Source organism: Polyodon spathula, chromosome 9, assembly GCF_017654505.1.
Source record: "Polyodon spathula isolate WHYD16114869_AA chromosome 9, ASM1765450v1, whole genome shotgun sequence".
Classification (NCBI taxonomy): domain Eukaryota; kingdom Metazoa; phylum Chordata; class Actinopteri; order Acipenseriformes; family Polyodontidae; genus Polyodon; species Polyodon spathula.
Window position 1 is genome coordinate 16,578,237 of NC_054542.1, and position 13,769 is coordinate 16,592,005.

At 37.5% G+C, this 13,769-nt stretch overlaps 1 protein-coding gene across 6 annotated transcripts in view; it reads left to right on the forward strand.

The window, feature by feature from the left end:
• Window positions 1-13,769, forward strand: part of LOC121320437 (pyridoxal kinase-like) — a 166,738-nt gene that overhangs the window by 119,191 nt on the left and 33,778 nt on the right. The window contains exon 9 of one of the 6 annotated variants that reach the window (XM_041258769.1): window positions 3,582-4,438. The exons of the other annotated variants lie outside the window; for them this stretch is intronic. Coding sequence (XP_041114703.1) covers window positions 3,582-3,787 — 206 coding nt within the window. The 3' untranslated portion in view covers window positions 3,788-4,438. Of the gene's footprint in view, window positions 1-3,581; window positions 4,439-13,769 lie in introns of those variants that run through there. 6 annotated transcript variants of the gene reach the window in all.

Here is a 13,769-nt window from a genome sequence, read left to right on the forward strand (position 1 = left end):
GGTCTTACTAGTGCATTGTACAGTTTTAACATTACTTCCCTTGATTTAAATTCAACACTTTTCACAATGTATCCGAGCATCTTGTTAGCTTTTTTTATAGCTTCCCCACATTGTCTAGATGAAGACATTTCTGAGTCAACAAAAACTCCTAGGTCTTTTTCGTAGATTCCTTCTCCAATTTCAATATCTCCCATATGATATTTATAATGTACATTTTTATTTCCTGCGTGCAGTACCTTACACTTTTCTCTATTAAATGTCATTTGCCATGTGTCTGCCCAGTTCTGAATCTTGTCTAGATCATTTTGAATGACCTTTGCTGCTGCAACAGTGTTTGCCACTCCTCCTACTTTTGTGTCGTCTGCAAATTTAACAAGTTTGCTTACTATACCAGAATCTAAATCATTAATGTAGATTAGGAATAGCAGAGGACCTAATACTGATCCCTGTGGTACACCGCTGGTTACCACACTCCATTCTGAGGTTTTTCCTCTAATCAGTACTTTCTGTTTTCTACATGTTAACCACTCCCTAATCCATGTACATGTGTTTCCTTGAATCCCAACTGCGTTCAGTTTGAGAATTAATCTTTTGTGCGGGACTTTGTCAAAAGCTTTCTGGAAATCTAAATAAACCATGTCATATGCTTTGCAATTATCCATTATCGATGTTGCATCCTCAAAAAAATCAAGCAAGTTAGTTAGACACGATCTCCCTTTCCTAAAACCATGTTGACTGTCTCCCAATACCCTGTTACCATATAGGTAATTTTCCATTTTGGATCAGCGTCCAAATTTATTCAGCGTCTGTGAATTTATTTTCACATGCACTGTTTATTTTACACACGCTGTTTAAAAGTAATTTTATTCAAAGTAAAATAAGTCTAAAAGGCACTGTATATCAACAGGACACTCAGTACTGCATCTCCAGCCCCGCCCTACCCCTTGTTCGCTGTATTTATCACATACAGTGGCTTGTGAAAGTATTGACCCCCCCCTTGGCATTTTTCCTATTTTGTTGCCTTACAACCTGGAATTAAAATGGATTTTTTGGTAAATTTGATTTACACAACGTGCCTACCACTTTGAAGATGCAAAATATTTTTTATTGTGAAACAAACAAGAAATAAGACAAAAAAACAGAAAACTTGAGCGTGCATAAGTATTCACCCCCCCCCCCCCCAAAGTCAATACTTTTGCAGCAATTACAGCTGCAAGTCTCTTGGGGTATGTATCTATAAGCTTGGCACATCTAGCCACTGGGATTTTTGCCCATTCTTCAAGGCAAAACTGCTCCAGCTCCTTCCAGTTGGATGGGTTCTGCTGGTGTAGAGCAATCTTTAAGTCATACCACAGATTCTCAATTGGATTGAGGTCTGGGGTTTGACTAGACCATTCCAAGACATTTAAATGTTTCTCCTTAAACCACTCGAGTGTTGCTTTAGCAGTATGCTTAGGGTCATTGTCCTGCTGGAAGGTGAACCTCCACCCCAGTCTCAAATCTCTGGAAGACTGAAACAGGTTTCCCTCAAAAATTTCCCTGTATTTAGCGCCATCCATCATTCCTTCAATTCTGACCAGTTTCCCAGTCCCTGCTGATGAAAAACATCCCCACAGCATGATGCTGCCACCACCATGCTTCACTGTGGGGATGGTGTTCTCAGAGTGATGAGAGGTGTTGGGTTTGTGCCAGACATAGCGTTTTCCTTGATGGCCAAAAAGCTCAATTTTAGTCTCATATGACCAGAGTACCTTCTTCCATATGTTTGGGGAGTCTCCCACATTGTGAACACCAAATGTGTTTGCTTATTTTTTTATTTAAGCAATGGCTTTTTCTGGCCACTCTTCCGTAAAGCCCAGCTCTGTGGAGTGTACGGTTTAAAGTGGTCGTATGGACAGATACTCCAATCTCCGCTGTGGAGCTTTGCAGCTCCTTCAGGGTTATCTTTGGTCTCTTTGTTGCCTCTCTGATTAATGCCCTCCTTGCCTGGTCTGTGAGTTTTGGTGGGCGGCCCTCTCTTGCCAGGTTTGTTGTGGTGCCATATTCTTTCCATTTTTTACTAATGGCTTTAATGGTGCTCCGTGGGATGTTCATAGTTTTTCAGATATTTTTTTATAACCCAACCCTGATCTGTACTTCTCCACAACTTTGTCCCTGACCTGTTTGGAGAGCTCCTTGGTCTTCATGGTGCCGCTTGCTTGGTGGTGCCCCTTGCTTAGTGGTGTTGCAGACTCTGGGGCCTTTCAGAACAGGTGTATATATACTGAGATCATGTAACAGATCATGTGACACTTAGATTGCACACAGGTGGACTTTATTTAACTAATTATGTGACTTCTGAAGGTAATTAGTTGCACCAGATCTTATTTAGAGGCTTAATAGCAAAGGGGGTGAATACATATGCACGCACCACTTTTCCGTTATTTATTTTTTAGAATTTTTTTAAGCAAGTTATTTTTTTCATTTCACTTCACCAATTTGGACTATTTTGTGTATGTCCATTACAAGAAATCCAAATAAAAATCCATTTTAATTCCAGGTTGTAAGGCAACAAAATAGGAAAAATGCCAAGGGGGGTCAATACTTTCGCAAGCCACTGTACCTCTTCATAGTCGTGCATACTGATAAATCATCTGCTGATCACTCGTTTTATCACTAAACTCAATAATGCAATCCAAGTCATTATTTTATTACTACAACATCTCAAAAAGCTCTGCAAATGTCAGTGATATTCTTTGCGCCTGGGTGCGGAAGCAGCTACCTTCTTTGTTTGTGTCCGTGTTATCTCTGTGGAGCAGAGGCTGTGATTATTGCTCAGATCTGCCCCCTCCCCTTTTTTCCGGCTTCTCTCGGCTCCTATAGGTCTCACTCGGCCATTGAAAGGTTTTCTTGGCTTTTTCCAGAGAAAAAACGACTAGAGACCTGTGCTTGACATCTTTCCCTGTCCAACATCAGACCGGAAAGGGAAAATTGTACATCAATCTTTCGTTTGATACAAGGAATGTAACAGAGAAAAGTGACTTACAAGTGTTTGTGATGTGCAAGTTATAAATAAATACAACAAATAAATAAATAGAGCAATACAGTAAGAAGACATTACATATAGCACAATAGGAGCTGACATACCGGAAGTAGTATTATATATATTTTAGTATTAGAAAAAATGATTTCAGTTTTATAGTTTTGTAAGTACATATACTTGTTTACTATTTTTTTTATGTTTATTTTATTACAGTTTTTTTTTTTTGTAGTTGTGCTTCATGCGCTGATTTTGAAAATAAAGCCTTTTATCTTTAATTTTCCATTTAAATAAAACTTTTGAGTTGTAACCGATAGTTTGTCTTTCATTTTCATATCGAAGCTGTTTAAAAATGTACCGGTTAAAATGACCGGCGAAACGGTTTTGGGTAATAAGAAAATCCGGTGGTTCTAGTAGAATACAGTTCTAGTAGAAAGCAGAAATTGCATTTTTCATAGATGTTGAAAAGTGAATTAAAATTATATTTTTTAGATATTTTTAAGTTATTAATCAATATGTAATTATTATTAGAAAGAAGGTTTTGCTTTGTTCTTTCTTACAGAGCAAGAGAGAGAGAGACTGCAGAGATTGACAGGTGTAGTGGAGATATTAAGAGGAAGCAAGAGGAAAGAAGGAAGTAGTCATAGAAATGCAGAAATCTTTGTTCAGTTATTAAAAAAAAAGTCCAGGGCATCAGTATGCAGAAGATATTATGAAGCAAGCCAAGGAGGTTCTTTTGGAGTTCCATGTGCAAAAACAGAAGGTTGAACATGAAGAAAAAACTTGGAAGATATTTAGAACAGCCTATATGGTTAGGAAGACTCAACACCCGTTTATAGACGGGCCAACCATGGTTGACCTTCAGACAGGAAATGGAATCAACTGGGGAAGAGTGCTGCAGTCAAGGAAGACGTGCAGATTTGTGATTTCATTAGAACTGAAATGAAGAAAACAATTGTAAAACATATGACAGAGAAAGATCTTAAATTTGGTGTGCTAATTGACGAATGTACAGCTGTTAGTCATCAGACAGTGCTACTTATATGTGTTAGATGTGCATTTAATGAGAAACCAGCTACACTATTTTTTGATTTGTTAGAATTAGAAAACACTGGTTCCAGTGCAATCACCCAAGAGCCTCTAAAATATTTCCTTCACCACTGTCCTGATGAGTTCATGTCACAGAGCGAGCGGAGTCGCTCAGGGTACTTGCAGTTACGCACTTCCCCCAAGATGGCAGACTTTTGGTTTCCACCTGCCAGCAAGTTAGCCCATCTAGGGGAAAGGTTACCACCTGTGGTGTAGTGCTGGTAGGGCGACAAGGAGCACCGACCCCTCACTTCTTGTGGGCAGGGAGAGCGACATGTAGATTATTTTGCTCATTTTAATGGGTATAGATATAGGACTGTGTGTATACGAATAAGCAAACAATAAAATAACATAAGAAACCCTTGAGAGAATTAAAAACAGTTTTTTTTTTGTTTTGCAAACGGATTTACGAACCCCCCCCCCCAATCCCAATCCCAACCCCCCCCCCCCCCCGGGGGGTGGGTTACACATAATATGATTAATAACAATGAACAATAATTTCAATATTATTTTGAGTCATGTAGCCATTCGTAGATTCACTGATATTATTGTTTATGAAGTATGAAGGTTGTGTATAATTTTATAAGTTATGTTATTTATTTTCGACTAGTCCACCAGTCTAATAGCGCGATTACTGACATATTTGTTTATAGCTGGAAACCAAACCTATACATTCACAACTATTGCGAAAACAGAAATATGGTCTGGAAGCAAAAAACTATAGATTCCTTTTTCAATAAGGAGTATACTGATCAGGAAAAAATCAGGATTCCTATCGCAGCCTCAATGAACAGCGAAGGATGTGATTTTTATGAGGATAGGAACCAAACAAGTGTTGAATCCCCGTGTCCAGCATGGCCTGCTGTTTGGACTGCTGAAATGGGGCAGGAGGAGAAACAGGTGGTTTATCCTTGGATTGGTTGCAGTAATGGTAAACTTGGTTGCAATATCTGCATAAAATCAGGAGTCTCTGTGCTTTTAAGAATGTACAGGGTGTCAGCATTTCATGTGAATGGTGCTCCTTTAAAGTTTCGTTCAATTAATCAGACTGAGCAGCCCAATTGAAATCATTGCGAAAGAAAATTTTGCAGCACCAACAGTCAAAGGCACATATTACTGTAAACAGATTACAGGAAAAGTCAAAGGAGCAACTCTGGAGAAAATGTGCGACGACTGGAATGCATCGAAGTTTGATAGCACTCTTGCTGTTTTTCGGTCTGCATATTACCTTGCAAACACTGACAGGCCCTTCTCTGACTACTTCAGTTTATTAGAGCTTTAGAAGCTTAATGAAGAAGATTAATGGCGTTGATATTAGAGTTGGCTACATTCTCGATATAGCACTATGAAAATAACTGACCACATAGCTTCTGAAATGAGAAAGAAAATCTGTCAGCTCCTTGTCCATACCAACTGCAACATTTCTGTGATCAGTGACGAATCAACAAGTTTGAGTAGCAAGTCAGCACTTATTGTTTATCTGAAGTGCGATAACTGAATGTTCACTACGACCTCATCACACCGCTCAACTGGACAAGCTGTATCTGATGGTGAAAAAAAATACCAGTCACTGGTGGAAGAATTGGGTGTTCTGGACTGTGATCACTGGCCTGTGGAACTTTATGCAGGATATGGAACCACAAATGAGGTCTCTGTGTAGGAGATTTAAAGTGCCAACAACTGTAAATGCCTACAGAGATTATATTGATACACAAGGACGTAAAACTCCAAGGGAGCTCCAGCCATAGCTTAACTGTGTGAAATTAATTCCATGTAGCTCAGCTGAATGCGAACAAAGATTTTGAATGATGAATTTAATAATTTTACCATTGTGCACAAAACTTCTGCTTCATTGAGTATCTGCCCTCATGTTTCTGAAAAACTCTCAGAATGGGATCCCAAACCGTACATCACTACTTGGTTGCAGAGTCATCACCACTCAGCCGATGACACACAAACAAGAGTGGCACAGGCTGATCCGATCCCAAGAGACTCGCTGTGGAAGCACCTGTAGCAGTGGGCCTTTGGGAAGTTAGTATCAATTTATCTTAATTTGTACATTAGAATGTGGTTTAGTAGCGGATAAGCATAGGAAACGTGTTATGAAAATAGGTATTTATTTGTTTATTTATATTGATGGCTCTTGGTGTAGTGCCTTGTATACTATTGCTTTAAAATAATACCTAAAAACCCAATTGTCTGAATTGGTAAACGTAGTCCTTTCAAATATGGTAACTACTGTGATATACTGCAATTCAGTATGATAAACAGCGGTGCTGTATGGGGAAACGGGAGGGGGGGAGATAATAGCGACCCTCACTTATAAAAGTAGCACTACACCACTGGTTACCACCAACCTTACAGAGCACCCTTTCTGGTCGGGAGGGAGATTTACAGTTCAAATACCTTCTCTCTCTGTCACAGTTCTCAAAGGAACTGGGTATCTTTTACCACAGATAGAGCATTCACAATGACTAGCAATATCTCTGGGGTTACAACACAAATAAGATAAGCAGAATTATAATAATAACACTTTATTTATAGAGTGCCTTTCATACCACAGGGTTCAAGGTACTTCACACAAGTTCACAATTACAAAGACAGATATTATAAAAACACAAAGTCAAAAAACCTCAAATGTATAAAAACACATAAAGAATTATATAGAACAGTTAAAATAACCATGTCAAAATAAAATCAGAACACTAAATAATAAAGATGAATAGCCACTGTGGGTGAATTTCTGATATGCTCGGGCAAAGAGTTCCAAATGAAGAAAGTCTCAGTCAGAAACAAAAATCCAAGTTTGGAACGTGTAATATAATCTTTGATTAGAAAGGCTTTGTTTCATACAGGGCATAAGTTTACACTCTCAACTATGGGGGGTGTACCATAAAACTTGAAATAATTGCTGGGTCTCAAATAGTCGCCAAATACTGTAAATAAACGCTGGGTCTCTATTAAACGCCAGGTCTCTGTCATTGCCATTGAAGCTAAGGATTAGCTTGAGTGTAATGAACTACTAATAAGTGAGAGCGATGAAAGTGACTGTCAGGATTAATAAATAATAGAAAACATAATTTAAGGTAGGCCTACATGTAATGCATATTTGTTTATAAAATGGTAATAATTGTCTTATCGCACGGCTATGACATCATAGACCGACTTACTTACCTGATCTATTAATTACTACACCTTAATAGTAACAATTATCTAAAAAATGTTTCTGTAATTAAAAATGTGAACATACAACTGAAACAGCATTTAAATCACTGTCTTTTTTTTTTTTCAATCTGTTACTAAAAATTACAGAGAAACTTGCAAATATACTGTTGTATTTATTTAGTCAGAGAACAGAACAACGAAAACTCAGAGGCAAGCCGTAGCAGTAACACTATTCAAAAGCCATCTGAGAAATCACCAGGTGAGTCTCACTCAGCATGTAATATACTGTATATGCAGCAGCTACATCTACTTATTAAACTGAATAGTGCCTTATAAAACTGACTGGCGAGTGCAATATTTTAAACAGATACATCGCCACTACCCTCTGATTTCAGAAACTTAAAACAAAATTAAAATCTCTCCTGCTCTCTGCTGACACAAACATTGGGCTTTTAAACAAGGTCAGGCTCGGAATAGAATTCTATTGTGCTCACCGCGGACGGGAAGGACTGCAGCACTGCGCAATCTGACACGGAAGTCGTTTAGTCCACATATCATCTAATGCTGGTTTACAATCTAGGGAAATTATGCCAGTTACCGGCATCTGTGAAAACAGCCTCAGAAATTATTCGTCAGCTTCTCTTGAAGACTGCATAGCCTAAATAGAATCATTTCCTACAAAAAAAAAAAAAAAAAACACTCGGAAGCCCCTCCCTCGAGTACCAGTGCAGTGCAGTGTTTGGCTGTTCCTTGAATCCTCCCTCAGAAGTGGGAAATCAGTCAATTCATTCAATTCACAAATGACATTTCATCTCGAAATAATGTTGCTATAAAATGGCAATAATGGCAAATAATGTTTATGGCAAATAAAAAGTACAAAATATATGTTACAATCAAACAGTCTTCAGGGACTTTTTTTCAGTGGAAGGACACATAATATGTCTTATTTTTTTCCTTAAAAAAGCCAGTTTGTATAATTATTTTGAAATTTTTTTTTTGCCATTTTATAAGCAAAATAACCCACTCCAGGGTGTGCAGCAAGACAATTCTTACCACACTTCCTGGGTGGTTGAAGTCACTCTGCCTGCTGCCTCGTGCCTCACAACGCACCCTGGGGCGTGCGGTAAGAATTGTCTTACCTCACACCCTGTTGTGGGTTATTTCTTACTTAATACATTGATTACATTATTAAAAGTTTTGATCATTTTAAACGTGCTGAAAGTAGGCCAGATACAAACCTCTTGGTGTATTTTAACATGTTTTGTTGTATTAACAAAGTTAAATTAAACAATACACTATTTTTGATAATGATACTGCTTTTATTGTTAATTTTTAAAAACATTTTAGAAATTAATAATAATAATAATAATAATAATAATAATAATAATAATAATAATAATAATAATAATATTGTTATTATTATGCTTCCAAGCCAAAGGCTGGGAAGCCTATTGTTATTGTTAAAGTTTTTTTTATTATTTATTTATTTTTTTATTCTTCCCAAAACTTTAAACTGCTGCTGGTTCAAAGCTGTGTGACTGATCAGGTTCTGACTTGGCAGGTAACAAACTGGATACGTTGGCTGTCAAGTGCTGAAAAAAATTTGCTGTTGCGTCCCTGCAATTGGCGCCGTGACGCATTTTTCGATAAAACCTTTCGAAATCTTCTTGGGAACCGGTGAAGCGATTGATCTGAAACTTGGCATATATCATCAGCATCCAAACCTGCATCAAGTTTGCGAAGCAGAAGTTTCCGCGATAAATTTTAATGTCAAAATGGCTGCTACAAATCTTATCGAAACGTGCCCTTAACAGCGAACTGCTGCTATTTGAACACCGTTTGACAAACAAACTCCAAACATGGTAGTTATTGTCCCAGTAACAATGGAATACAAATATGTCAAAATACTTATGTTTTATAAAACAAGATGGCCGCCAGGTGTCTGTTTACGTTTGAAATTTTACACTGTCTCAGTTGACAAACGGTTTACTTGACTAACTCGAAACCTCACAAGCATCATCCTTGACACTGTAGCAATACAACTAACTTTTAAGAAACAAGATGGCTGCCTGGCGCATTTAAAAAAAAAAAAAAAAAACTTTCAAAATCTTCTTCTGTGGAACAGTTGAAGTTGTTGATTTTAAACTTGGTACATTGAGAACTAAACACGCTTAGACTGGTACTGATATTGGGGCTTGGGAGCCGTAAAACTGCCTGGCAGTTCTAGTTATCATTGCTATTATTATTCCCTAGTCCTTAACCATTACCAGTAAAGACTGAACATTAGCATTAACCCTTCTCTTCGAAGATTACCATACATGTGGCTATATAACAAAACCCTTGTCCCACATGTAAACAACAACTTCATTAAGGGAATCGTCCTAAACTAAATACAGCAGTACACTGTCACATATCAAATGCACTTTGCTCAACAAGTCACCAGTACCACCATTGATCATTATTGAAATCCACAATCCTGCAGTTTTTACATTTATTACTTAGTTACCAAATAACAGGAAGAAAATGTAATTGTGACAAATTAAGCATAATTATGAATGCACTACAGCTTGTATATTATGTGAAAGAAACAACCTGAACATTAAATTACTAGATTTGTTTGTAATTTAATATTGTATGTTTCAGAACTGGACACTTTTTTAATAGAGAAAAGTGTAAGTTACTGCACGCAGGAAGTAAAAATGTGCATTATAAATATCATATGGGAGATACTGAAATTGGAGAAGGAATCTATGAAAAAGACCTAGGAGTTTTTGTTGACTCAGAAGTGTCTTCATCTAGACAATGTGGGGAAGCTATAAATAAGGCAAACAAGAGGCTCAGATACATTGTGAAAAGTGTTGAATTTAAATCAAGGGAAGTAATGTTAAAACTGTACAGTGCATTAGTAAAACCTCATCTTGAATATTGTGTTCAGTTCTGGTTACCTCAATGCGAAAAGGATACTGCTGCTCTAGAAAGAGTGCAGCGAAGAGCAACCAGAATTATTCCAGGTTAAAAGGCATGTCATATGCAGACAGGCTAAAAGAATTGAATCGATTCAGTTTTGAACAAAGAAGACTACGTTTTCAACAAAAACTCCTAGGTCTTTTTCATAAATACCTTCTCCAATTTCAGTATCTCCCATATGATATTTATAATGCACATTTTTATTTCCTGCGTGCAGTACCTTACACTTTTCTCTATTAAATGTCATTCTCCATGTGTCTGCCCAGTTCTGAATCTTGTCTAGATCATTTTGAATGTCCTTTGCTGCTGCAACAGTGTTTGCCACTCCTCCTATTTTTGTGTCCTCTGCAAATTTAACAAGTTTGCTTACTACACCAGAATCTAAACCATTAATGTAGATTAGGAATAGCAGAGGACCTAATACTGATCCCTGTGGTACTCCACTGGTTCCCACACTCCATTCTGAGGTTTCTCCTCTAATCAGTACTTTCTGTTTTCTACATGTTAACCACTCCCTAATCCATTTCATGTGTTTCCTTTAATCCCTACTGCGTTCAGTTTGAGAATTAATCTTTTGTGTGGGACTTTGTCAAAAGCTTTCTGGAAATCTATATAAACCATGTCATATAAGAACATAAGAAAGTTTACAAACGAGAGGAGGCCATTCGGCCCATCCTGCTCGTTTGGTTGTTAGTAGCTTATTGATCCCACAATCTCATCAAGCAGCTTCTTGAAGGATCCCAGGGAGTCAGCTTCAACAACATTACTGGGTAGTTGATTCCAGACCCTCACAATTCTCTGTGTAAAAAAGTGCCTCCTATTTTCTGTTCTGAATGCCCCTTTGTCTAATCTCCATTTGTGACCCCTGGTCCTTGTTTCTTTTTTCAGGCTGAAAAAGTCCCTTGGGTGGACACTGTCAATACCTTTTAGAATTTTGAATGCTTGAATTAGGTTGCCATGTAGTCTTCTTTGTTCAAGACTGAACAGATTCAATTCTTTTAGCCTGTCTGCATAGGACATGCCTTTTAAGCCCGGAATAATTCTGGTTGCTCTTCTTTGCACTCTTTCTAGAGCAGCAATATCTTTTTTATAGCGAGGTGACCAGAACTGAACACAATATTCAAGGTGAGGTCTTACTAGTGCATTGTACAGTTTTAACATTACTTCTTGATTTAAATTCAACACTTTTCACAATGTATCCGAGCATCTTGTTAGCCTTTTTTATAGCTTCCCCACATTGTCTAGATGAAGACATTTCTGAGTCAACAAAAACTCCTAGGTCTTTTTCATAGATTCCTTCTCCAATTTCAGTATCTCCCATATGATATTTATAATGCACATTTTTATTTCTTGCATGCAGTACCTTACACTTTTCTCTATTAAATGTCATTTGCCACGTGTCTGCCCAGTTCTGAATCTTGTCTAGATCATTTTGAATGACCTTTGCTGCTGCAACAGTGTTTGCCACTCCTCCTACTTTTGTGTCGTCTGCAAATTTAACAAGTTTGCTTACTATACCAGAATCTAAATCATTAATGTAGATTAGGAATAGCAGAGGACCTAATACTGATCCCTGTGGTACACCACTGGTTACCACACTCCATTCTGAGGTTTCTCCTCTAATCAGTACTTTCTGTTTTCTACATGTTAACCACTCCCTAATCCATGTACATGTGTTTCCTTGAATCCCAACTGCGTTCAGTTTGAGAATTAATCTTTTGTGCGGGACTTTGTCAAAAGCTTTCTGGAAATCTAAATAAATCATGTCATATGCTTTGCAATTATCCATTATCGATGTTGCATCCTCAAAAAAATCAAGCAAGTTAGTTAGACACGATCTCCCTTTCCTAAAACCATGTTGACTGTCTCCCAGGACCCTGTTACCATATAGGTAATTTTCCATTTTGGATCTTATTATAGTTTCCATAAGTTTGCATATAATAGAAGTCAGGCTTACTGGTCTGTAGTTACCTGGTTCAGTTTTGTTTCCCTTTTTGTGGATCGGTATTACGTTTGCAATTTTCCAGTCTGTCGGTACCACCCCTGTGTCAAGAGACTGCTGCATGATCTTGGTTAGCGGTTTGTAAATTACTTCTTTCATTTCTTTGAGTACTACTGGGAGGATCTCATCCGGCCCAGGGGATTTGTTTATTTTAAGAGCTCCTAGTCCCTTTAACACTTCTGCCTCAGTTATGCTAAAGTTATTTAAAACTGGATAGGAACTGGATGACATGTGGGGCATGTTGTCAGTATCTTCCTTTGTAAAAACTTGTGAAAAGTAATCATTTAATATATTTGCTATTTTTTTTTTTCATCTACGATTTTGCCATTTGTATCTCTTAAACATTTAATCTCCTCTTTGAATGTTCTCTTGCTGTTGTAATATTGGAAAAACATTTTGGAATTGGTTTTAGCTCCCTTAGCAATGTTCATTTCTATTTCTCTCTTGGCCTTTCTAACTTCCTTTTTGACTTGCGTTTGCAGTTCTGTGTACTCTTTCTGCGTACTTTCTTTTTGGTCCTTTTTTAATGCTCTGTAAAGTGCCTTTTTTCGCTGAATATTTTTTTTAATTGATCTATTAAACCATTTTGGCAATTTAGTTTTACATTTAGATTTGTCTACTTTAGGGATGTAATTGTTTTGCACCTCTAGTACTACATTTTTGAAGAACAACCATCCTTCTTCTGTGGGTGTTTTCTCTATTTTACTCCAATCTACTTCTGTTAGTCTCTGTTTCATACCTTCATAGTTTGCTTTTCTAAAATTGTAAACCTTAGCTTTAGTCATTACTTTTGGGGATTTAAAAAACACTTCAAATGAGACCATGTTGTGGTCTGAGTTTGCCAGTGGTTCTCTGACCTCTGTTTTAGTTATTTTGTCTTTGTTATTTGAAAAGACTAAATCAAGGCATGCCTCCCCTCTAGTCGGTGCCTTGACAGATTGTGTTAGGAAGCAGTCATTTCATTTCCACCATTTCAATTTCATCCGTCGTGCTACCCACCGGGTTTTCCCATTTTATATGGGGGAAGTTGAAATCCCCCATTAGTATGGCTTCTCCTTTGCTACACGCATTTCTAATGTCATTGTATAACAGATTATTTTGCTCACCGTCTGAATCTGGCGGTCTATAGCATGCTCCTATTATTATGCCCTTTGAATTTTTGTCTGTTATTCTGACCCATATTGATTCGGCTTTATTTTCTTTGTCCAGGTTTAACTCCTGGGCTTCAAGACTGTTTCTTATGTATAGCACTACCCCTCCTCCTCTTCTGTCCTGCCTGTCTTTCCTATACAGTGTATACCCACAAATATTATATTCGTCCCCATCACTCTCAGACAACCAAGTTTCTGTAACACCTATCACATCATAGTTACTTGTTAGTGCAGTAGCTTCAAGTTCTAAAATTTTGTTTCTGATACTTCTAGCATTTAGATAAATACATTTAATGGTTGTCTTACCTGAGCTGTTGTTCTTGTTTTGATGCGGTCTCCCTTCTGTTTTTTTGTTGATTTCTCCCCCCTTCCTTTC